Consider the following 27055-nt stretch of genomic DNA (forward strand, 5'->3'; position numbering starts at 1 on the left):
ATACAGAATTAATAATCAGGTTGGGAGTAAGGTGGCAGGGAGCCAGCATCTACTGCTGTAGACAAAAAATGCTGGAGAAACTCAACGGGTGAGGCAGCATCTGACCATTCTGTCCTGGTCCACCTCCATTGTCAAAGTGAGGCCCAGCGCAAATTGGAGGAACAGCACCTAATATTTCACTCCATCGCAGATGACAGACTACTCACTGACATCTACTATAAACCTACTGACTCCCATGGCTATCTGGACTACACTTCTTCCCACCCTGCTTCCTGTAAGGACTCCATCCGCTACTCCCAATTCCTCCGTCTATGCCACATCTGCACCCAGGATGAGGTGTTCCAAACCAGGGCATCGGAGATGTCTTCATACTTTAGGGAACGGGGGTTCTCCTCTTCTACTATAGATGAGGCTCTCACCAGGTTCTCTTCTATACACCATAACTCTGCTCTCACTCCCCACTCGTAACAAGGGCATAGTCCACCTTGTCCTCACCTTCCACCCTACCAGCTATCATATACAACAAATAATCCTCCGACACCTCCAACGGAATGCCACCACTGGCCACATCTTCCCATCTCCTCCCTTGGCGGCTTTCCGCAGACACTGCTCCCTCCGTAACTCCCTGGTCAATTCGTCCCTTCCCACCCAAACCACCCTGGCACTTTCCTTTGCAACCGCAGGAAATGCTACACTTGTCGTTTTACCTCCCCCCTTGGACTCCATCCAAGGACCCAAGCAGTCTTTACAGGTGCAACAGAGGTTCACCTGCACCTCCTCCAACCTCATCTATTGCATCCGCTGCTCTAGGTGTCAGCTGCTCTACATCGGTGAGACCAAGTGTAGGCTTGGCAATCTCTTCGCCCAACACCTCCGCTCGGTTCACAACAACCAACTTGATCTCCCGGTGGTTCAGCACTTCAACTCCCCCTCCCATTCCGAATCCGACCTTTCTGGCCTGGGCCTCCTCCATGACCAGAGTGAGGCCCACCGTAAATTGGAGGAGCAGCACCTCATATTTTGCTTGGGTAGTTTACACCCCAACTGTATGAACATTGACTTCTCTAACTTCAGGTAGCCCCTGCTTTCCCTCTCCATCCCCTCCCCTTCCCAGTTCTCCCACTAGTCCTACTGTCTTCACCTACATTATTTCTTTGTCCCGCCCCTACCCTGGCATCAGCTGGAAGAAGGGTCTCGACCCGAAACCCATTGAGTTACTCCAGCAATTTGTGTCTACCTATGTGATTCCAAGTAATGGTTTTTGGATTACATCAAAACTCTGTCTCTGTAAACTCTCTGCCCGAGTTAAGGGCATGAAAAATAAGAGCAGTAGGCTATTTAGCTCTCGTGTCTGGTGTCTTATTCAATGGGACGATTTTATTTGCTCCAGTACCATTTACTTTCACTAATTCCATTTTCCTCAATTCCCCAATCTAAATATTCTCTATTCCAGCTTGATTTATGCATCTTTTACTCCTTATTCTTGAAAAAGCTAGTCCAGGCAAAGATCTCTACATCTACTCTAGTCATGAAGAGATATACCACTGAAATAGGCGCTTTGCCTCAAATAGTCCACACTGATTACCACTGATCTTTAACACTAATTCTAGATTAGTCCCTTTCTGTATTCTCCCCACATTCTTATCAACTGCCCTCAGATTCTACCACTCATCTATACATTAAGAAGCAGTTTACACTGGTCAATTAACCAACTAATCTGCACCGGTTTGGGATACTGAATGAAACAGAAGCACCCACAGGAAGCCTGTGCAGGGACGCAGGGAGAACAGATGGCACTCTATATTCTGAAAATATGGGCTTAACCTCTCTTCCTGTGATGAATTCACAATGCTAGGAATTAATCATGTTGCTGCACCCTCTCATTGCCAGTAAATCCCATTGCAAGTACATCCTTCTTTAGATAGCAAGACAAGACCCCGACACAATATTCTAAATTAGTTCTCAGCAGGGTCTTAAATGATAGGAAAAATATATCTCTACTTGTACTCAAATCCTCTTGGAACAACCATTTTCCTTCACATTAATGCGTGAACTCTCAGTGATTTGTGATTTGTGAACAAATACACACAGGTTTCTCTGAACACCAATAATTTTGAATCTTTTGTGGTGGCTTGGGGAAATGCGAACCCTCGCTATTGGCTGGCGCCATCACGTAATCGCGGGTGTGTTTTCACGGGCTTTTCTCCTCGATCGACAGCGCTCCTCCCGAGTAGCAGGAGCTATTATATATTTGGCTGACCCACCACGCGGTTTTCGAGTACTTCCTTTTGTTTGTTGTTTCCAAATAAAAAATGTGTTTGACTCAACCTGCCTGTCTCGCCAAACTCTCATCATTTAAAAAGCCTAGTCTGCCTTTCTGTTCTCCCACTAAAGTAGATGACCTCAGATTTTTCTTACATTCACCTGTTACGTCCATGCTTGTTCACTTAATCTGTCTTTATCTCTCTGATGCCACAGTGCATTGCCTTCACCACGTACACCGACACCCAACTTTGTCCCATCAGCAAAACTGGATACACTGCATTTAGTAAGTTGTGAAGAGCTCCCTCCCCAAAACAGATTACTGTGCCATTCTGAGCCCCTGGCTATAAACTCTCAATTTCACAACAATCCATTTATTTCCACTGTTTCCTGATTGTTAAACAAATCCTCGGTTAATGTCCGAAATATTACCTGAACAGCATACACTTTAAGATAGACAAAAATCTGGAGATACTCAGTGGGTCAGGCTGCATCTCTAGAGAAAATAGGTAGGTGATGTTTCAGGTCGGGACCCTTTTTCAGAATGAAGCATTTTCCCCACATTGATGTCAGGTCAACTGGCCTATAAATACCCATCTTTCTCAAATCATGAGGGTACTTTTGCTCCCTTCTGATTTGTGGGAATCATTTGAAAATCTATCAAATTTAGGAATATGATAACTAATGCATTCAGCATCTCCAAAGCCACCATCTTTTACGCAGATAATTTGGTTATGGGGTTTCAGTCACATTCATTTCTTTAATACTAATCTATCTTTGAGTTCTTCTTCACACTAAACCTGTAGCTCACCACTATTTATTGAAAAAATTCTGCGTTCTGCTTCCAAGAAAATGGAAAATATTGGTTTAATTTTCTTTTCTTTATCCCTGTCTCACATTAACTTTTGCGAACTTTTTCCTGTTTCATTTCTGGGAAACAAGTAGAATTGCACTGCAGGTTTTCATAAACAGCAATGGGAGAATGAGAAAAGGGCTTTATTGGCTATTACACAGAACACTAGTCAAGTCCCTGGCTCTTCATCATATAGTACAAGAATGTTACCTAAAAGTGCAAGAGAGCGATACTTTAGGTTAATCATAACATTTCCACCGATATAAAAGAGTTAAAATTAGAATGAAAACAAAATCATGGCCATTATATATAAAAAATTGCATACTACATCAAGCTTAAAATCAATCTCCCATTACTTGGTGGCCGATTCAATACCCACTAATAACATTTACTCTGCAGCTTGGAATAAAATATTCTAATGCTCACGAAAAATGCTCACTAACATTCTATGCTCACAAAATTCAAGCTTGTGAAACTAATGAATAGAAAATCTAGCATTTGGTGGTACCAACTCTATCTGTGAGCCACCAGCTATACTTTGGAGATACTCGTTATGCAATTAAGAAGGTCAGAGCAAGGAGAAAATTAGAACATGGATAGAACTTATTGAATCAAAGGAATTGCTAAATAGTTAAAGGACCAGCAACAATATAGAGAACAGCAATGGTTTGGGAATCTATTCTTGGACTATCATTGCTTAGATGAATATTAAATGAGTGGCAATAAGGATAAAGACATAGTTCACTGCTGATACAAGCTAGTGTTGGGAGGAGATGCATCTACACCCAGTAAATAGAATTGTAGACTGAGCTAAGTTATATTAGATAATTTTGAAATAACGTTCAAACGAGGAATTACCTTTATCTATGCATTTTCAGATTATAGAATATGATAGAGATAAATGAGGTAGTTGTGGATGACTAGAAATCTAAAGGCTTTCATAGAGATGAATAAATTATTTTTAATACATTTTCAATAGCAGTTATAAAGTATCAGTGTGAAAGATTGTGCACTTGATTGCAGCTGTGTGTTGTTCAGTGGTATACAGCCCTATTATTGAGCAAGCTCCATTCCAAATGTCATAGTTTTGTACTCAAGTCAGTCAAATCAGAGCTTACCTGGAGTCTTGTTCACCATCGATGCTACTGACATAATGGTTGTTCTTGTATTTACAGTATTTGTTATAGCAGTAGCAGTTATAGTAGAGGCACTGGGGGAAAGCACTTTAGTTAACGTTGACTCCTGAACTCCTGAAACACTTGCAGATATAACAGCAAAGTGAGTAGTTGCTGTACTTTTAGTTGGAGTTTCAACTGTGCTTGCAGTTACCCTCTCTTCTCCAAGACTCTTTGCTGCTGATATTCCAGAGAATTGTGACCCTACAGCATCTGTAGTCTCCAAGTTCTTTAATAAACGGGATCCCGCTGTGCAGACAGCACCTGTGCTTACTGCAACAATTGAAATGCTCTTTTGCAATATACCAGGCGTGACAGAGTCAGAACCTGAGGTAGCTGGCATAACCCCAACTGTTGTTAATGGTGAAATACCTGCCGACACATTAGTGCTGACTGTCGATAATGGAGTATCAAGCTCTGCCTGCTAAGCACTGGCTCCAATGTACTGAAAGATGATTTTGTTTCCCACATACCTCCAACTTTATTTATTACAGGATGAGTGTACTTGTTAGAAGTATAATCCTCTGCAAGGAGAAAAGATACAGAAAAATTAAAAGTATAATCAGGATGTGATCAGTTATTCATTTAAAAAGCCGTGGAATGTTAATGAAAGAATATTAAAATGCCTATTCACTATGAACGGCTTTACATTTCTCTCCCATTTATCTCCCACAACATTGCTAAACTTCACTGAAGTTTGATTAGTGAGTATCACAACCATAAAGCTGACCTATGAACATCAAAGATCCAAATATATTAACTTTCAAGCAATGAAATTGAGGCCCAGCGGGAAGATGATTTTCATAAACGTCTCAAGAAAATCTTCAGAGTCCTTTCACTGATCATCACATCAGCTCACTGCTGTAAACAACATCGCTGGCCTAACCTTCAGCTAACCTTCATACCTTTGGCCTGGTTAACAGGAGTGGCATCATTGATATCTCTTAAAACTTCATTGCCAGAGGATGTGGAACAAGTTGTCAGATGTTTTGAAGGTAAATGAGCAGAGGCAGATGAGGCAACCGTACTGGAGGAGGACGTCTTGAATGGTTCAACTATTTTCCTTTTCTTTTTACGCTTTTTCTTTTTACGTTTACCTATCACCCAATTCACTGGATGAGGAGCTCCAACCTGTCCTCGTGTCAGCTTCGTATCACCATTGGCATTTCCAGTGAACTAATCAAAACAGATAATGGAAAACACAAAAATAAAATCTTAAAACAATCCTCAGATAATCACAGATAAATTTCTATCAGTGTCCCCATTATAAGTGAAAAAAAAAGCAAAATTAAATAAAATATCAACATTTAACTTGAAGTGGTATACAATTTTACTTGAATACAAATCTGGTTCAAGACCACTACATATCATCATCTTCTCAAGGGCATTAAGGTTGAAAATAAGATGCTGATATTGGCAACGTCCACATCCCATGTAAGAAACAAAACTTCTCAACCAAGAAACTAATTTACTCCTATTTAGTTGAACACTTCTTTACTCTCCCTTCCCCTTGCAAATACCTGGATCATACCACTTTTCCGATGTTGTTGTGTCAAAGGCAGGCTTTTGCTTGCCAGCTACAATTGAGCTAAAGTGAAATGTGCTTACCTCCTTTTCGTGCACTGTACATTTGGCATGTCTTGGTAACGTTTCTTTTGGTGCAATTGGTGGTGTTTCAGTCAGCTGGATTCCATGAGATTGGGAGGTGGTTGGGACAGACATATTGCAACCTGAGTATTTGCCATTTCCCTCTTTTTCACTGGACTGGGAAATCTTTACCACGGAGCTAGAAATCAGCACACTTCCAGGTGAAGGATCTTGACTTTTTCCATAATTTGACACAATTTCAACAAGGAAATTTCCAATTCTTATTTTCTCCAAAGGTCTCTTATTGGCAGTATATTGAGCAAGAACTCCAAGAATATTGGAACGTTCTGATTCCCAGTTACAATATGAATTAATTTCAATCAGTTTGAGTGTATTCTTTGTCTCCACTGATGTTTGTGGTGTTTCTGACTGAAGACCAGTAGTCTCTTCTTGTGGACTGTCACAGTGTAACGGCGAATCTGCCTTCTTTTTTTGCTTCCATTTGCTTGGCTGAGCAGCATTTGGGGACATTGAATTGCTCTCGAAACCGTCCAATTTCCCAGAGTCCATTGCTGGACAAAACAAAAAACAATTTTGAGAATTTGTTCAAAGTTCAGGTCATTTGTAGAACATAGAAAACATAGAACATAGAAAAATAAGTGACGGAGTAGGCGATTCGGCCCTTTATGTTAGCACCGCAATTCAATAGGATCATGGCTGATCATCTAAAATCAGTTCCCCATTCCTGCTTTTTCCCCATATCCCTTGATTCCTTCAGCCCAAAGAGCTAAATCTAACTCCCTCTTGAAAACATCCATTGAATTGGCCTCCACTGCTTCTGTGGTAGAGAATTCCATAGATTCACAACTCTCTGGGTGAAGAAGTTTTTCCTCATCTCAGTCTTAAACGGCCTAACCATTATTATTAAACTGTGATCCCTTGTTCTGGACTCTCCCAACATTGGGTACATTTTTCCTGCATCTTGCCTGTCTATAAGAATTTTATATGTTTCCATTAGATACCCTTTCATCCTTCTAAATTCCAGTGAATACATGCCCAGTCGACCCATTCTTTCATCATATGTTAGTCCCACCATCCCGGGAATCAACCTGGTGAACCAACGCTGCACTCCCTCAATAGCAATAATGTCCTACCTCAAATTAGGAGTCCAAAATCACACACAATACTCCAGGTGCGGTCTCACCAAGGGCCTGTACAACTGCAGTAGGACCTCCTTGCTCCTAAAGGCAAATCCTCTCGCAATGAAAGCCAACATGCTATTAGGTTTCTTCACTGACTGCGGTGCATGCATGCTTACTTTCAGTGGCTGATGTACAAGCATACCCAAGTCTCGTTGCACCTCCCCTTTTCCTAATCTGACACCATTCAGATAATAATCTGCCTTCCTGTTCTTGTCACCGGAGTGGATAACCTCACATTTATCCACATTATACTGCATCTGCCCATTCGCCCAACCTATCCAAGTCATAGCCTCATAGCATCCTCATCACAGCTCACACTGCCCCCCAGCTTTATGTCATCTGCAAACATGGAGATCTCACATTTAATTCCCTCATCTAAATCGTTAATATATATTGTAAATAACTGGGGTCCCAGCACCGAGCTTTGCGGCACCCCACTAGTCACTGCCTGTCATTAATTCCTTGTCTTTGTTTCCTGTCTGCCAAACAGTTCTCCATCCATGTCAATATCCTACCCCCAATACAATGTGCTCCAATTTTGCACTGTAATCTCTTGTGTGGGACCGTGTCAAAGGTTTTTTTAAGTCCAGATACACCAAATTGACTGGCTCCACCTTATCCATTCTACTTGTTACATCCTCAAAAGATCCCAGAGATTAGTCACAAGCATGATTTCCCCATCATAAATCCATGCTGACTTTGATCAATCCTGCCACTGCTTTCCAAATGAGCTGCCATAACATCTTTAATAATCGACTCAAGCATCTTCCCCACTACCGATGTAAGCCTAACTGGTCTATAATTCCCCATTTTCTCTCTCCCTCCTTTCTTAAAAAGTGGGGTTACATTGGCTACAGTCCACAGGAACTGATCCAGAGACGAGAGAACATTGGAAAATGATCACCAATGCATCCACGATTTCTAGGGCCACCTCTTGGAGTACACTGGGATGCAGACCATCAGGCCCTAGGGATTTATCTGCCTTCAGTCCCCACAGTTTACCTAACACCATTTCCTGACTATTGTGGATTCCCTTCAGTTCCTCCCATATTTTAAATTTTGCAAAAACAGCAGCCTCTCCACATAAATGCTTGTTTTATTGATATCTCTTATTGTTCTTAAGTGGATTTACTAATCATGTAATGAATTTGAAAATAGCTAGAAAGTACTAAGATTGCAACGCATTTAACTATCATATACATTGTACCACACACCAACTTTGCAAGGAAGAATGACATGTTCGTGTGTGATGATAAAAGCAGTAAACTCCAGGTTAACTGGAGGCAGCAGAGTAAGGACAGTAATCATGTAGTAATTGAATATTAACAAAAGGAAGTTGAGCATTTAACTGTTTTAATTTTCACCTTCCACATATGCTAATTATAGAAAAAGCAGCGGAGAAAATTCAGTGTTGAGGCTAGTATCAACTAAAATGCATGTCATCTTGAAATGTCATATTTCAAAGCAGCCTATTTCTTTGTCTGAAGAAGGGTCTGAAGAAGGGTTTCGGCCCGAAACGTCGCCTATTTCCTTCGCTCCATAGATGCTGCTGCACCCGCTGAGTTTCCCCAGCAATTTTGTGTACCTAAGGATTATTCAATGTCTTACAGGTAGGAGGCTTGTCTGTAATATAAAACTACTAAACGGAGACTACCACAGCCAGACTGGTCCCCATCATTAAGGAATACATAACATTTGCAGATGGAATAACTGTAACCAATTCATTTGATCATAACAAATCAAAAGAAAAAAACTATTTTAATATTCGAAGGACGTGATTCATGACAGAATTTTTACATCTACGACTTAAGGGTACATAGGTCTTGAGTTGGTACTTTAACTCTGAACCGTTGGTACTTCCTGATTTATATATAAAAAGGCCTGAAACTGAAGAGTATATGTTATTGAATTAATAATCCAGAGAACAAGGGATGATATTTATGGCAAGAGTAAAACCCACAGCAGATATCTAAAGGCCAAGAATAGTCCTGCTGAAATTTGCAGCTACTATTCATATAATTAAACAAAGGAAGAGAGGGGGTCTGAACTCGTGATTACATTCAGGAAAGGAATGATCACCAGAAGGAAGGACAAACTGCAGTGGGACTAAGAAAGCAGTCCTGCCTTACAAAAATTGCTCGGAAAAAACCCTATTAAAATAAAAGCTTCTATCTCCTTTTCACTGACATATTCCCTGGGATCTTGGCATGAGACTAGGAGAAACTAAATTTAACATGTTAACAAAATATTGCATTTTTCCAGCCAGACATCCAAACCTTGATGCATGTAAATGGCGCAAGACTTGTATGAAGTAGATGGGATCACTTTATCCCAGGGCTCGCACTTAACTTTTTTTCTCTGTTGCCAGCCGGGCAACCTCGGCAGCTTTTTAGGTTGCCAAATTACAGTTTAGGTGGTCATTTAAGACGACTTGCATATCGCGTGCGATAATGTGCTCGGACGAAGTGCGTAGTTACCAGTCGGAATTATGCTCAATGAAGCATTCTCATATTATTTCTGCTTCAAATAAAGTCACAAACTAAACATATTCACCAATGAAGACATGATATATACCACAATGACATGTAGCAAAATTATAATACAGCATCTCAACTCTTTTTACACATTGCAATAAATGCAATTTCTATTATTTCTTTCCACTTCCAAACAAAAATGTGGTTAGATTATTCAGCATACGATCAACCTGTGTCAATAAATCCTGGACCATGGTAATATATATGCTTAACCATGCACACTACAGATTGATGCAAGCTTGTTTTCTGTGAAGGACTGAAAATTATCATGACGTGGCTATAGCATGGGTCTTTTCCTCTTGAATATTCAATCATTAATCTCTGTTATGCCCAGTCACAGGAAGGTAAGTTGATAAAGAATTGAATCGATCTGTTTGACACCTTTGAAGGTAGACACAGTAACAACATCAAGAGGGGAAAAATCGATACATAATATATCCCTTCTGCTCTAGGATTTTGTAATATAAAAGAAATAAAGAGAATGGAAGTGCACTTTGATTTTCTTTTTCTTGTAACATACTTGTGACTGTGTTATTATTATTACCTGACCAGACCTATACCAAACTTTTGAATGTACACCAGGGCTCGAAATTAACGGTTGCCCGGGTGCCACTGACCACTCAAAGTGCCACCGGGCAACCTAAACGGCGAGTCATTTTGCCCGGCTTGGCAACTTGGTTTATACCGTAGACACAAAAAACTGGAGTAACTCCGTGGGTCCGGCAGCATCTCTGGAGAAAAGTAACGTGACGTTTTGTGTCGGCGACGGTTGTGGGAAAGATGTTAAGTGTGGCGTGACAGAGCGTCGGAGCGAATGACGGGCCCTGCACAGCAGCAGCGGCGACGGCTCCATCTCCTCCTCCTCCCGCACCTGATAAAGGTCGCTGCTGCCACTCCGCCAACAGCACTTCCAAAACAGACCCATGGAGGAGGGAGGTGTCTGTCAGAGGCGGGAGTAGGGGGGGGGGGGACTGAGGATAGAGCGCAGTGATTGGAGGATGGTGCCAAAACACTCTCGGCAGACCTGCACCGCAGCCAGGATCGATCCCGGTCTCCGGCGCTGCAATCGCTGCCGAACCGCCACTGGACCATCCCCCCCCACCCGAGAGCCCCCCCCCCCGGGGGTGGCCAGAGGCGTTGGGAGTCAGACGGGCGCGGTGCCCCCAGGCCCACAGCCAGCGCAGCAGCGCTAAACCTAGCTTACTCTGCCTGTCCCGCCAGGTTAACCAACTGTCTCAATCCAGACAGGGCTGTAGGCGAGACAGGCACAGTTGAGCTGCATTTAGCACTGGATTGAGCTGAAATTACCGTTCACAGAAGCCTCCGAAGCCTCGCGCGTGTGTGAGTGTGCGCATGCTCGCGCGGCCGCCAAGATATTCTGTCCGCGGTCCCCCCCATATTTTGGTTGCTATTTCCGTGCCTGACATGTGTTGTCCGAGGAGCACTGGCCTTCCTTCCCACCTCCTCTGCCCCTTCCTCTCTCTCGTACGCCCCCCCCCCCCACTCCCCTTATCCTTAGACCCCTCCTCTCCATCCCGCACTGATCCCCATTCCTGCCTCTATTCAGTCCTCACTGACATCCCGTGTTCCCCACTCCCCCCCCCCCCCATCTATTCATCCTGCACTGATCTCCCTAGCCACCTCGCATTGATTCTCCTGCCACTCCCCATCAATCCTACACTGGTCCCCCAATTCATCCTGTACTGACCCCCCTTCCCATCCATCCTGCACTGCTCACCCCTTCATCCTGCACTGCTCCCCCCATCCATCCTGCACAGCCACCCCCCTCATTCAACCCCTGACATTCCCCGCGCTCTCCCCTCACAATTTTACCTACTCCAACCAACACGCACTAATTCCCCTGCCTCAATCCATCCAATCCGAACCGATTGCCTTCTCAAGCCCCCCCCCCCCCCCCCCCCCCCCACCACCATCTATCCATCCTGCACTGATTCATACACCCCCCCTCCCCTCCCTCCGACCCTATTGTGCTGGAAATGTCTTCAGAGCTAACATTGACTATGTTTGATAACGGAATGCAATCAAATATGTTTTAATTCCCAATTTTATTATTTGTTTTAATCCATAAAAATGGATTTATTAAATTGTGAACACGTGAAACATTAAAACCGCAGTGTTCGATTGTCATTGACACGTTATTACAGAATTCATTTTAATGGCAAATCAATGCTGTTAATATGGAGTATCAGTACTGTAGTTATTTAATGAGCAACATTCACAACTATACGTTGGATTTATCCACGTTTTACTTCTACAGTCAGTCATATACATCACAAATTTGGTCAGGAGATATTTCAGTTGAAATTTTAACGTTAATTCTGAAGTGGGAATGATGGAAAAGCGTTTATCAACTATTTTTTTAAATGGTGCTTACAAACTGGGTATCTTCATTGCCACATACATCTAATCTGAATGTCCGGTAATGTGGCGTCTTGACACCTTTAAATATATTACCAAACATTTGCTGCATTTATGTCCTTTGGCCATCTCTTGTTAGTTAGTGTAATGTTTAACCTGTCAGATGGGTATAGTCAGTTTTAACAGCTATTATCATAAAATGCCTTTAGAAAATTCCTTGCAACCTGTATATTTTGTTGTGGATAAATTATGTGGGAAGCGAGTGTTTCTGTACCAATAGCAATAACGACCCATGCTATGGCCATGTCATGATAATTTTCGGTCCTTCACAGAAAACATGCTTGCATCAATCTGTAGTGTGCATGGTTAAGCATATATGTTATCAAGGTCCAGGATTTATTGACACAGGTTGATCATACGTTGAATAATCCAACCACATTTTTGTTTGGAAGTGGAAAGAAATAATAAAAATTGCATTAATTGCAATGTGTAAAAAGAGTTGAGATACCGTATTATAATTTTGCTGCATGTCATTGTGGTATATATCATGTCTTGATTGGTGAATATGTTAGTTTGTGACTTTATTTGAAGCAGAAATAATATGTGAATGCTTCATTGAGCATAATTCCGACTGGTAACTACGCACTTCGTCCGAGCACGCGTCATGCAAGCCATCTTAAATGACCACCTAAACTGTCATTTGGCAACCTAAAAAGCTGCCAAGGTTGCCCTGCTGGCAACAGGGAAAAAAAGTTAAGCGAGAGCCCTGGTACATAGTACCTATTTTACTCTGTGCCTACTAAGAAGATCAGTCATGGAAGTAGATGACTATATTGAATCAATCGTGGAGTTTGGCAAGTGAGATTGAAGTTGCTATTTTTTTTTTTAAATTGGGGGGGGGGGGGTGGGGGGAGCTATTAACTTTAAATGAACAGAAACATTGTATTTGTGACAACATGTGCAACTTTTCTGCTTGATATTTAAACCATCTCCTGAAAAGCAAAGCAAAGACAGAGCTGTTCAAATACATCTAAAAGTCACTTTAATTGTCATCTGAGTCGCTCTCGAGCAGGGCATCCTCCTCATCAGACTTGTCACTGTCAGGGTGAGGTCCTGAGGCAGACGCTGCAGCTGGGTCTTCTCCCGTGTCAGGGCTCCTTACCCTCATCCCTCCTGCATACCACAAGATGTAACAGGGTATATTCCCTATGTACACACACAAACACTGTATGATACGTTTGGTGCTCAGATCAGAATCAATACACTTGGGAATCAAGACAATGACTAGCTGGGAATCAAAACAGTGATTCACAGAATCTACCAAGCCCGCACTGCACCACAGTAGCATGTGGCCAAAGCATTCACATAAAATGTGAGCATCGTGCACCCAGGGAGATGGGTCACTTATGCTCGCGAGACGAAGATGGTATTGCAACATTTTCGTGTTCGTCTTCTAGGTCTGCACAAGTACTTGAAAGTCTTCAAGATACAACAGAAGTCTTTGTTACATTACTCAATGCTGGCAGCAAGACAACTCAAAAAATGGCTGCACACACAGAATCTGACTGCACACACAGGCAGGATAAACTATAAAGAAGACATCTCCCTTTTTCCTGTCCAGCGCCACCTGCTGCATGGGAGGAGCAACGGGTCCTCCTACCTATCACAGTCCACCAAACATCACATTCCCCCTTTCCAGTTTGAACGTCTCTATTCCTGAATGAGTCGCCTTGGGGGAATACCACGATTGCAATGTGTCGATCGACAAAGGACCACAGGCAGGTCGGCGGGGAGTTCGTCAAAGTCAGGCACTCCAGTATCCACACGATTCGGCACCGGGGTGTCTGACTGCTTGGTTTTGGTCAGGTTCTGCGCAGTCTTTGCTGGAGGAACGCGGCTTCTTAATTGGTCATCATGTCGTCCGTCTTGTCCTTGGACGGTGTACATTTTGGTTCCAATGTGATCCATGATCCTGCCAGCGCACCATTTGGTTTCCTTGGCCGTATAATTGCGGTAATATACGTAGTCGCCAATGTTGAATTTGGACTTGTTTGATTTAGCAAGCCATATAAGATTTACGGGTCAGGTTTAAAATTGTTAGGGAAGAGCGCACTTGACGTCCGAGCATCATCTCCGCTGGAGTTCGACCGGTAGTGGCAGTTTGTAACGGTGCGATATTGCTATAAGAAATCACACAATACTAATCGTTTCGATTTCTTTTCGATTCCTACAGCACGTATCATGGCCTGCTTGAAAACGCCGATGAGCCGTTCTGCCTCACCATTTGAGGGTGGATGAATAGGTGCTGATGTCAGATGCACGATTGAGTGTTGTTTGCGCCAGTCACCGAACATTTGCGAAGCAAATTGGGGTGCATTGTTGCTTACGATTGTTAATCCCCAAATGGCGAACCAATCGTCGAGCGCAGAAGTGGTTGTTTCGACCATTTCGAATGGGCATCCATGACGACCAGCCACATGTCCTCCAGGATCGGTCCGGCAAAATCTGTGTGGATTCGCTTCCATGGTTGGTCGGGGATGTGCCATGCGGAGGTCTCTTCCGGCGGATTCGGCGCTGTTTAGGCACATGGTGTGCAGTCCTTGCAGTGGTCGGCGATATCGGTCTCGATTTTTGGCCACCACACATGCATGCAGGCGAGCACCTTCATTCGCACAATTCCAATGTGTGTCTTGTGCAACATTTTCAGAATTAGCGATCGCAGTTCCGTCGGAATGATCACTCGGCGGAGCAGAATGCCATCCTTTGAGGAGATTTCCGTTTGCGCATTCTGGTATGAGCGGAATTCCTTGTCCAGCTTAGGACTGTTCGGCCACCCCTGAGTGACAAAATGTCATACCTTCGACAAAATGGGGTCTGTGCTCATGTAATTGGCGACCGTCCTTGCGGAGATGAGAAAATCGGTGATGACCCACGTGTTGAGCAAGTTCACGTCTGTCTCAATTTCCATAATTGCATCCTCTTTATCGAATGTCAGGCCGGGTCCAATCGGTAGACGAGACAGTGCTTCGGCATTGGCATGCTCGGCAGACTGTTGGTAAATGATGTGGTAATCATATCCCATCATGATCAGGGCCCAACGTTGTAGACGCTGCAACGTCATGACAGGCAAACTTTTCTCCAGACTGAAAATAGTCAGCAGCGGCTTATGGTCGGTGATGAGCAGGAAATGTCGCCCACTCAAATATTGGTGGAACTTCCGGACACCAAACACGCTCGCCAGTGCTTCTTTCTCCACTTGGCTGTAGTTTTTCTTGGCGGTCGTCAGCGTTTTGGATGCGAACGGGATTGGTTCTTCCTTGCCGTTCGGCGCCGTTTGTTAGATCACAGCTCCAAGACCATACGGCGATGCATCGGCGGCCAGTGAGATCGGCTTTGATGGGTCATAGTGGACCAAATGCGTCTTCTGGGCGAGCATCTTCTTCAACCTGGTGAATGCATGGTCACACTCTTTGGACCAGTGCCATTCGATGTCCTGCTTTCGCAGGTAGTTCAATGGCGCGCACGAAGTCGAAAGTGTCGGTATGAACTTGCCATAGTAGTTAACCTTGCCCATGAAGCTTTCAGGCTGCTTCACATTTTCTGGCGTCGGCAATTTCACAATGGCGTCCACTCTTTCTCCCGATGGCTTCAGATCACTTGCCGAGATCACATGACTGAGATATGTGACCTGCTGTAGAAAAACGCCATATTTGTTCAGTGCCTGAGGACCTGTTTTAGGTTCTGCAGGTGTTCTTTCTCTGTACGGCCTGTGACAATTATGTTATCCAGGTAGGCGGCTACGTACGGAATCCCGGCAACCAGATTGTCGACCAGTTTCTGGAAGATGGCCGGTGCCGGTCCAAATGACAATCGGTTGTATCTGAACAGTCCCTTGTGCGTGTTGGTCACGAGCAGGTTTTTTGTCTCGTCATCCAGTTCCACTTGGAGATATGTGTTGGACATGTCCAATTTCAAGAAGTGCTGTCCTCCTTGCAGCTTGACGAACAGTTCATCCACTCTTGGTATGGGATGTTGATCAATGTGCAATTGATGGTTTACAGTCACTTTGTAGTCACCACAGATGCGCACCTTGCCACAAGGCTTCTGAACGACAACTATGGGTGTGGCCCAGTCTGAATGGTCCATATGGGTGATAATTCCCATTTCTTCAAGACGGCAGAGTTCTTTGTCGATGGCGTCCATCCGACTGACCTTGGTTAGAACAACTTAGGGACAGGATCGTCTTTGAAGTATGAGCCGTGCCTTCATCTTTGTGCAATGTCCGAGTCCAGGTACGAAAACGGCCGGGAACTGGTCAAGAACCTTCTGCAGGTCGTTCTCGCACATGCTGACCATGTTGCAATCCGGGGCAGATGACAATGCCCATAGTTCATCCATCGTAGATCAAGGTGTTCATGTCAAGCTTGAAAGCATGGATCCAGTCGATGGCGCACAGGGATGTACCTTCTTTGCCAATGACGATCAGCGGCAACATCTGTGTCATACCATTACAGGAAACGGCGACAGTGCATTTGCCTTTCATGGGAATGGGCTGTCATCCATATCCGAAAAGGCGGATTTTGGCCGGTTTCAGTTTCGGCGATCCGTTCCTCTCCCAGATGTCCTGACCCACTAGCGACACGGCCGCACCAGTGTCCACCTGGAACTGTAGATTGACGTTCGAGACCCGCAGAGAAATCCTCGGCTTGTCGGTGATCGTGGCCACACCGAGCACTTCAATAGAAATGGTCTCCACGATTTAGTCAACTGTGTTTTGCGCTTTCTTGCCCTTTCTCCGCTGTCCTATGGATTGACACCCTGCCTGGAGATGACCTTTTCGGTAACAGGCATAACAAACGGACGATATACGGGCATTCACGGTGATGATAAGCAATCAAGCCGCACTGGTAGCAGGGTTTCGATCCTCCCCCCACAGGGGGACGGCTCTTCTGAAACTGTCCCACCTTCTCTGGATTTGCTCTGGGTCGATCAACTGGTTTCTCACGTTGCGGATGAGTCTGACATAGAAACATAGAAATTAGGTGCAGGAGTAGGCCATTCGGCCCTTCGAGCCTGCACCGCCATTCAATATGATCATGGCTGATCATCCAACTCAGTATCCCGTACCTGCCTTCTCTCCATACCCTCTGATCCCCTTAGCCACCAGGGCCACATCTAACTCCCTCTTAAATATAGCCAATGAACTGGCCTCGACTACCCTCTGTGGCAGGGAGTTCCAGAGATTCACCACTCTCTGTGTGAAAACTGTGACGAACTGTATGTACCTCCTGAGGGAGCTTCGACGCTGTTTCGCCGGCCATTTTGTGCAATTATTTACTCAGCAGCTCGGCCATCTTACCACACTGCAGCACATTCTTCAATGAGGCCTTCAATGCATGCCGGCAGCCCATGACCAGCCTATCCCGCAACGCACTGTCTTGGCACTTTTCACAGCATTGAGTTTTAAAATCCCATGCCTTTGCTTGGTGCGAAGTTCGGCAAGATATTCAGTAATCGATTGCCCTTGCTGTTGCACCGTCTGGTAGAAATCAAAGCGAGCTGCGAGGAAATTTCGACTTTCTCAAAATGCAGCTGCAAAGCCGTTGTGATTTCAGCATATGAGGCTTCAGTTACTTCTTCTGTAAGTAAATTTTGAAGCAGTGCAAAAGTTTCTGGAGACATTGAAGAACACAAGAAAGCCTTCTTACTCTGGTCAGTCGTGATTGCCATACTTTCAAAATAAAACTCAGCTCGCATTAAATACGACGACCACCTTTCTCGCTCGGGTTCAAAACGATCGAATTGCCAAGACATGTTAGTTTGAGTTCATTGCAGAACTCAAAAAATATATATATTTTTAAAAAGGCTCTTATCTGGGTCTTTGGATGCAATCCGAAGTATTCCACTTCTGACACCACTTTTGTGTTCGTCTTCTAGGTCTGCACAAGTACTTTATGGCCCTGTCTCATGGTGCGAGTCCACCCACGAGTGATCCCGAGTGAAAGAAAAAATCAAACTCGTGGTTTTCTACGAGATTCCAAGTGTATGTTCACGAGTTTAAATGAGTTCCCACGTGTATATCTAAGTTTGCCATTTACTTCTCATTTCTGCGATGTACCAAGTTCCTCTCCCGAGTTACCAAGTTCCTCTCCCGAGTTACTCTTGAGCCAACAACGACTACTGACGTGTGGAAAAATCATCACATGGTAAAAATGATGTCATGCAGTTTTTTTTTTCCGCTATAAAATGCCTCCCATGTTTAAATTTCTTAGGGTTACGGAATCAAGGGATATGGGGAGAAAGCAGAAACTGGGTACTGATTTTGGATGATCAGCCATGATCATATTGAATGGCAATGCTGGCTCGAAGGGCCGAATGTGATCACTTCCATTATGTAGAGAGTCTCAGAACGTTAATAGAGATTCCATTACGTTTATATTGCGCTTTGTGCAGGGATCAAATCTTAGCCCAAAGTGTACATTAGGCGGCGAGGATTAATTTCAAAACTTCAAATTATTTCAAACAGTGTTTTACCCGAACAACGGATCAGCCGCAGATGTCTTGGGAATTTTATTATCGATCCTAAATGCTCTATTTAAATTATAGGTCGTTTAGTTTGTTGTGAAGTGGCGCCGGATTTAACACCTCAGTCTATTAAAATAGAATTATCTCACTGAACGAAAACATGCAATACGTTGCCAGGCAAATATCCAGTGGTTGAGAATTAAAGAGCAGTCATTAGTGTTTTGAAACGGGCTGTTGCAGTCCGGTGGCTGAGGCGGCGGCGACCTGAATCCGGGGCTCGACCGCGGGTCAGTGGATGACATCGTCGGGAGCTCGCGGGTCACAGGTTGATGCCTGTTTTCCGGAGCTCCCGTGGCAACAACTGCGTCCGCTGGACTGGAGGGCGGCAGCTTCAACCACCCCCGGGCCGCGGAGCTTGAACCGCAGGACTGACTTACCATCGCCCGGTGGGGTATCGCCTCAGCGCGGAGGGAGAAGAGGAGGGAAGAGACAGCAACCCTAAGACTTTTGCCTCCATCACAGTGAGGAGGTGCTTGGTGAACTCACTGTGGTGGATGTTAATTTGTGTTTATTGTGTGTTGTTTATTATTACATGTATGGCTGCAGGCAACGACATTTCGTTCTGACCGAAAGGTCTGAATGACAAATAAAGGATTCAATTCAATTCAATTCAATAATATGGTAACCGAATGATATTTATTCATTGCTAGAGAGGACGACGTAAACATAGTGAGGTTAGTGAGCAGCCTCTAACATTAACCGTTCTTCATACTGTTCTGTTGTGCAGGAAGGAACTGCAGATGCTTGTTTACCCCGACGATAGACAACAAAAGCTGGAGTAACTCAGAGGGTCAGACAGCATCTCTGGAGAGAAGGAATGGGTGACGTTTCGGATCTCGACTCCTGGTTGCTACCTGGACCTGCCTGATCACCCGATTGCCAAACACTTCCCATTCCCACACTGACATTTCTGTCTGAGGTCTCCTCCAGTCAGAGTGAGGCTAAATGCAAATTGGAGGAACAGCATCTCATATTTCGCTTGGGCAGCTTACAGCCCAGTGGTATGAATATTGATTTATCTCACTTCAAGCAACCCCGGCATTCCCTCTCTGTCTATCCCTCTTCCACACAAGTCGCACCAGCTTCTGGTTTTCACCCAACGAACAGCGAACAATGGTCTGTTTCCTTTATCATCATTACTTTTTTGCATTCATTGTTCTTTATCTCTCTACAATACATCATCATCTATAATCTCTCGTTTCCCTTACCAGTCAGTCGAAAAGTCTCGACCCGAAATATCACCCATTCCTTCCCTCCAGAGATGCTGCCCGTCCCGCTGAGTTACTCCAGCTTTTTGTGTCTATTGTCGCCCTTCTTCAGACTGTTCCGTTGTATTGACTGAAAACGAACGATGTGACAGTACTGGCGACTTAATGAATGAAATGGAGACACGTGGAATTACATGGAATAACTGGGACTGTGGGGTTTTATAGAAAAGTGACTACATGAAATCGGTGGAAGGAAACGGGCAGGCAATGTTTCGGGTCAGGGTCCTTCTTCAGACACCATGACCCGCTGAGTTCTTCCAGCTGTCAAATGGAGACATGGGGGACCACAGATGCTGGCATGTTGAGCGAAACACAAAGTGTTGGAGCAACTCGATGGGCCGAATGGCCTAATTCTGCTTCTATGACTTATAAACTCATGAAGTAAGCCAGCAGGTCAGGCAGCATCTGTGGAGGGAATGGATAGGCAATGTTTCGGATCGGGTCCCTTCTTTTCGAGCCAAATCAACGTCTGTCCATTCCCTCCGCTGATGCTGCCTGTCCTGCTGAGTTACTCCAGTGCTGTGTGAGTTCCTCCAACACTTTGTGTGTGTTTTATGATCATGATTCCAGCATCTGCAGTTTCTCGTCTCTACATAAACTAGGCCTCAGCAACACTGAGTGTACTAACCGGGAGATTATGTTGCTGCTGCCAAAACTGTTGGTAATGTATGAACGGTAGATGTCACATTGCGTGGGAAACGAGGTCTCCAGGGAGACAGATGCAAAGTGCTGGAGTAACTCCGTGGGACAGGCAGCATCTCTGGAGATTTATAAAGCATTACATTTTGGAACACAAGGAACTACAGAAGCTGGTTTATGAAAAAAAACAAATGCTGGAGTAACTCAACATGTCATGCAGTTTCTGTGGAGAACATGGACAGGTGACGTTTCAGGGTGAAAGAAGGGTCTAAAGTTTGAAGAAGGGCCCCGACCCGAAACGTCACCTATCCAAGTTCTCCGGAGATGACTAATCTTCAACATTTCACTTCTGGCACTCAGGCCAAACCCATGAGTTACTCACGAGTCACTACGGTAAACTCACAGGCTACTACGGTATTACTACGAGTTTAAAAGTTTCAAATTTTTCCTTCAGGAGTAAATTTGACTCGTGGAAATCTTTCAATATGTTGAAAATTTATCACGAGTTAACAAGTTTCCCGAGTACCTGCCGTTAGCGTTACGAGTCGCTAAGTTACGTCCACGAGTTCCGACGTTCCCGCTACGTTAATTCTACATGATTACCTCTGATTTTATTTGTTTTTAACTCGGGATCACTCGTGGGTGGACTCGCACCGTGAGACGGGTTTGAGATTCTTTAAGGTACAACAGAAGTCTTTATTACATTACTCAATGCTGGCAGCAAGACAACTAAAAAAATGGCTGCACCTACAGAATCTGACTGCACACACAGCTAGGATAAATTATATACAAGACATCTCCCTTTGTCCTGTGCAGCGCCACCTGCTGCACGGGAGGAGCAACGAGTCCTCCCACCCCACACAGTCCACCAAACATCACAGACATAACAATACAGATTGTGCAGAGCGCGAAATCTGGAAAACATTGTGGCACTAAGCGTGTGTGTACGTGAGCTGGCGATCCAAGCGAGAGCGCTACAGAATTCACTTTTACTTTGTTACATTCACGGTAATCGGGTCTGTACGAAGCTTTTCAAAAAGAGGGGTGGCATGACATGATTACAAAAAAATGTATGTGAAATAATGTGCGCGCAGCACACATCACGAGTGCGTAACGCGAAGTTCTTAGCGGCCGCAGTCCAGGCCCTTAAGGGCCCTGGAAGCTCTGGGGTTTTAGATGCTCTCTGGTGCATTCTGAGCCTTATTTTGAAGCATTTTTTGCACCAAATTTATGACCAATATTTCAGAAATAATGTTGGTTGAGTCAAGAGTAATGAGTGGGTGGAAAGGATGATTAGGGACATTGTTGTATACATTTTTTTAAATCAAGAATTGAAGTTGTCCTTGTTTTAATAATCAAGTTGTAAAATGTTATGTAAAATATTAGAAAGGAGCATGCAAAAACAGCAAATAAGTTACTGTAAGTTTTTGCAGTAAAGAAAACATTTTTTTAGAAAATGGTTTGTGTGTTGATTTGATTGCCTGTTACTGTTCGACTGTGTTAATGTGTGCAGTGCACCCTCAATGGTCTTCCTGACCTAACAACTTCACATCACATCAATTTCAACATGGAATAGTGATGTGAATACAATTTAGTTCGACTTCAATTTCCATCATGAAAATTTAAGTCAAACTAAATGGTGCATTTCCATTATTATGATCGCTTTCAAACTAACCTATTTTACTGTCATACTATTATAACAAATTCTTGTTCCATGATGACTCATACACAAGAGCCCCTCAGGCAGTTCGTCGTTGTCTACAACCTTGCTCTGGCAGAAACTGCAATGGCGCTGGCAACGTGGTGAGGGGGGACGTGCTGCATGGGCAACAGCCTGTCCTCCATATGACATCACCCAAGCTTGCATCTGACCACACATCACCTGCAAACTAGGATGCATCACCCATGGTCAGTCATGACCGAGGGGGGCCTACATTACTTACACAAGATCACAAATCACATTTTGAATTCTCAAACAAAATGTGATTGTGACTAATTGCAGAGCTGCCAAGTTTCACCAAGCAATTCTGTATTTTGATGGTTGAAAATCAGTATTTTGTTGGGGAAATCGGTATTTCTCATGTAAACGCAATAGAACATACTACACAGAAACTGGATTTTTATGAAAATCAGTATTTTGCATGCAAACTCATGTATTCTCAAATATCAGTATGGAATACTGAAAATCAGTACTACTGAATTGTGAAACCATTTTTGAAATGTGAATTTATAAATCTTGACTTTTTCAATCATATCTTATCTTATCTATTCTATATTACTAAAAGTCTGATCTTGACCGCTTTTGGCCCACTGTGCTGCGATTTCCGAGAGAACGCCGCCACCTACGGCCATCATTTTTGGCCACCTCGCTCAGAGCCCCTCTCCACCTTCCAGGACCAGAGGATTTTTCCCATCGATGAAAAATCAGGGAGATATTAATGTTTTTTTTAAATCCCCATTCTCTCTGCTGCCCCCGCTGGCGGCAGGGGGGAGGGGGGGAGGGACTATAAAACCCGGAAGCGTCGTGCCTCACTCAGTCTCTGCCAGACCCAGGAAGCGAGAGGGTCACGGCTCTCTGAGCAGCGAATAACACTGAACGCACGTCTACTCCACGGTGAGTCCCCTCGATGTGGCTGCTGTCAAATTGTTTTCCTTTTTATTTAAAGTTTGTGTTCACAACATGAATTTTAGTTGTCGGGTGGCTGCAGCCCAATTGTTTGCCTCACCTTTTTTAAAAGTTTGTGTTCACAAAATGAATTTTGGTTGTCAGGTGGCTGCTGCCCAATTGTTTGCTCGCCTTTTTTTAAAAGTTTGTGTTCACAAAATGAATTTTGGTTGTCGGGTGGCTGCAGCCAAATTGTTTGCCTTGGCTTGGCTTTTTAAATCGTTGCCAGCCCAAGAATCCATTCGTCCCACAATGTCTATACTAGCCCTCTGTAAACCAGTACCTTCGGCCTGCAACACCCATACTAGCGCAACAGAAAGCCCCCCCCCCACCCCCCCACCGGCGAGCAATATTGGAATTGGTGGAGAGGTGGAATATTGTGTTGGTGACCAGTCCTCCCGTGTGATGCTGGGACCCAACGGGTCCCACTTAGTCTAGTAGACTTTTAAAAGTAAGTGTGTGTGTGCGTGTGTGTGTGAGAGAGAGAGATTTTTACATATTTCGGCAGGGATTTAACATGATTTCAGAAATCCCACATCCTCTAAATTCGCTCAATTATTTCCCCAGATTTTGAATAAAGTTGTTCACAAAACTCACTTTAAAAAGAATAATCTCCGCTTGCCAGCTGCTGACATCACAATGCGAAAATGCCCAGCAATCAAGGCCCACCATACATCCCTCCACCTTCCCAGTCCTCCCACTAGTCCCACTGTCTCCGCCTACTTTCTTTCTTTATCCTACCCCCACCCCCGAAAACAGTCTGAAGGAACGTCGCAAATTCCTTCTCTCCATAGATGCTGCCTCACCTGCTGAGTTCCTCCAGTATTTTGTATCTACCAACCTGATTTTCCCAGTCTACCTGCATGTTGAAATCTCCCATAACAACCGTAGCATTACCTTTGTGACATGTCAATTTTAAAATCTTGATGATTCAACTTGGACCCCACAGTACATTCAGAAAAACCAAGCCATAGGGACAAAGGAATTTTCCGTAGACCTCCAAGACAGGATTGGTTCGAGACACATATAACCATATAACAATTACAGCACGGAAACAGGTCATCTAGGCCCCTCTAGTCCGTGCCGAACACTTATTCTCCCCTAGTCCCATCTACCTGCACGCAGACCATAACTCTCCATTCCTTTCCCGTCCATATACCTATCCAATTTATTTTTAAATGATAAAATCGAACCTGCCTCCACCACTTCCTCTGGAAGCTCATTTCACACAGCTACCACTCTCTGAGTAAAGAAGTTCCCCCTCATGTTACCCCTAAACTCCAGTCCCTTAATTCTCAAATCATGTTATCATGTTTGAAGCTTCCCTACTCTCAATGACTACACAGATCTGGGGAAGGGTATACAACAATTTCTGCAGCGTTGCAGGTCCTGAAAAGCACAGTGGCCTCAGTCATTCTTAAATGGAAGAAATTTGGAACCACCAGGACTCCAAGAAGGGCCTTGGTCAGTGAGGTGACCAAGAAACCGATGGTCACTCTGACAGAGCTCCAGAGTTCCTCTGTGGAGATGGGAGAAACTTCCAGAAGGACAACTATATCTTCAGCACTCCACCAATCAGGTCTTTATGGTAGAGTGGCCAGAAGGAATCCACTCCTCAGTAAAAGGCACATGATAGCCTGCTTGGAGTTTGCCAAAAGACACTCAAACAAGATTCTCTGGTCTGATGAAACTGAGATTGAACTCTTTGGCCTGAATGCCAAGCATCACGTCGGGAGGAAACCAGGCACAGATCATCACCTGGCCAATCCAATACCATATCTACGGTGAAGCATGGTGGTGGCAGCATCATGCTGTGGGGATGTTTTTCCCAGTGGCAGGAACTGGGAGACTAGTCAGGATCGCGAGAAAGATTAATGGAGCAAAGTACAGAGATATCCTTTGTAAAGAGTCCAAATTAGAAAGAAATAATTTTATTGCCACACAACCAAGGTCGGTGGTATTTGGGTTGCCAGCAGCGGTACAATAATAAAGAACACAACCACATTAAAATTTTACACAAACATCCACCACAGCATTCATCACTGTGGTGGAAGGCAGAGAGCTTGGCCAGTCCTCCTCCATTTTCCCCCGTGGTCGGGACCTCCACCCTCCACAGCCGTTGCTGCGGGCGTCCAGATGGTAAGGGACAAAGTCAAAGTCAAGGTGAGTCCAGGATCGGCTCTTCCCAACCAGAGACCGCGGCTTCAGGCTGGTGTAGGCCGCAGGCCGGCGGTCAAAGTTTTAAAATACCTGCCGTGCCGCAGCCGGAAGCACCGCAGTCTGCAGGGCCGGCGGTCGAAGCTCCCCTCCAGGGGTGATGTTAAGTCCATACCGCACCCGCGGTAGAAGACGGCCGCGGGCCGGCGGTGGAAGCTTCCTCCACCCGGGTCCCCACCGTGAGATCCCGGGCTGTAGACGCCGCACCAGCTGGAGTTCTGCAGACCGCTGCTTCAGGCTGCCGGCTGCCGCGGGCCAGCGTAACGGAGCGCTCCCCTCCAGCGAGGTCTCACCCGCTCCGCGCCGAGAGTCCACGCTGCGCCCGCCGCTGAAGCTCCAGGCGCGTCTCCGGGAAAGTCGGCGCCGATCCCTGCTGTTAGGCCACGGGGGAGGCGGCCTGAAAAAGTCGCCTCTCCATGGAAGAGGCGGCCGAAACGGTTTCCCCCTTACCCCCCCACACCACCCCCCACACATAACACACAAAGAAACAGGTTGAAACACAAGCATCTTTATTGTTCAAGTCATTAACTACTAAGCAGGTCATCACACGTTCACACTGCTACTCTAACTGGTAGACAGTGGGTAAGATCTTACACTATGAATGTTATAATTAGGCGGGATTATAATTACTAAGCATTCTAATTGGCTAACATACTATAGCCAATCTACATCTCTTCTTCTATAAATTAAAAGTAGATGAAGCAATATCATTACGATGAATACATAAATTGTTAAATGCAAAATACCATATCTAATAATATTGGCTAAACATAATTGGTTAAACATTGATTAAACATAGTTGCCATATCTAACAGGCGGCTTGCTAACCCATATGGTAAGGAGCTGCTTCATCAACCTTTTCTTCCGAAAAGTTGAGGGCACGTTTGGGTGAGCCCGAGGGGCTCTGGGGAGAGACCGTAGGGGAAGACCGTCGCGGGGGTACCGGTGAACCGGTTACAAAAGAGGAAGGGTTGAGCAAACCGACACGGGAAGTGATGGGGAGTGGCAGCAGCAGGTCCTGGAACGGCTGGAACAGCGATCACTTTAAAGTTCAGTGGAGGGACCTCAGGACCCTGGAGTGCCGGACGTTGTTCCTTCACTGGAAGGAGGTGTTGACGAGTGCATCTGTAGATGGTACCACCGACATCGACAAGGTAGGAACGTGGATGAACCCCAGTTTGTTATGTCCATTGTCTGTCTGTAGACTAACCACTTGACCTTGAATTAGTGGCTTAAGTGGCTTGCTGGTTTTGTCGTAGGCACGTTTCTGCTCGTCTCGATTGGATTGCACGCGCTTTTGAACTACAGCAGAAAACTTTGGGCTTTAAGTGATCCTGCGTCACTGGCAGTGGAGGTCTCGTTCGGCGGGACATCAGTCGCTAGGCTGGAGAGCCTAGAACATTATCTCTGGTAATATTTTTCAAGTTCAACACGTCCAGGTAGACGTCAGATTTGGCCAGGTAGGAGCGTTCCATGAGTTGTTTAGCGCTTCGGACAGCACGTTTGGCAAGTCCATTGGACTGTGGGTATTCTGGGTTGCTGGTGACATGTTTAAAGTTCCAGCGCTTGGCAATGTCTTTAAACTTTTGACTGGTGTCCCGTTGTCAGTCTGAAGGCGGGCTGGAATGCCATGTACGGAGAAGTGCTGTTGGAGTTTCTGGATGACTATTTCTGAGGAGATGGTTGGTA

At 44.8% G+C, this 27055-nt stretch overlaps 1 protein-coding gene across 1 annotated transcript in view; it reads right to left on the reverse strand.

Moving 5' to 3' along the window:
- LOC116976742 overlaps nucleotides 1-27055 on the reverse strand; it is a 415857-nt gene that overhangs the window by 26764 nt on the left and 362038 nt on the right. The window contains exons 28-30 of the mRNA XM_033026631.1: nucleotides 5899-6449; nucleotides 5196-5466; nucleotides 4764-4814 (exon numbers count right to left, since the gene is read on the reverse strand). Coding sequence (XP_032882522.1) covers nucleotides 4764-4814; nucleotides 5196-5466; nucleotides 5899-6449 — 873 coding nt within the window. The remainder of the gene's footprint in view (nucleotides 1-4763; nucleotides 4815-5195; nucleotides 5467-5898; nucleotides 6450-27055) is intronic.

The sequence above is a fragment of the Amblyraja radiata genome, chromosome 9 (genome assembly GCF_010909765.2).
Source record: "Amblyraja radiata isolate CabotCenter1 chromosome 9, sAmbRad1.1.pri, whole genome shotgun sequence".
NCBI classification, from domain to species: Eukaryota; Metazoa; Chordata; class Chondrichthyes; order Rajiformes; family Rajidae; genus Amblyraja; species Amblyraja radiata.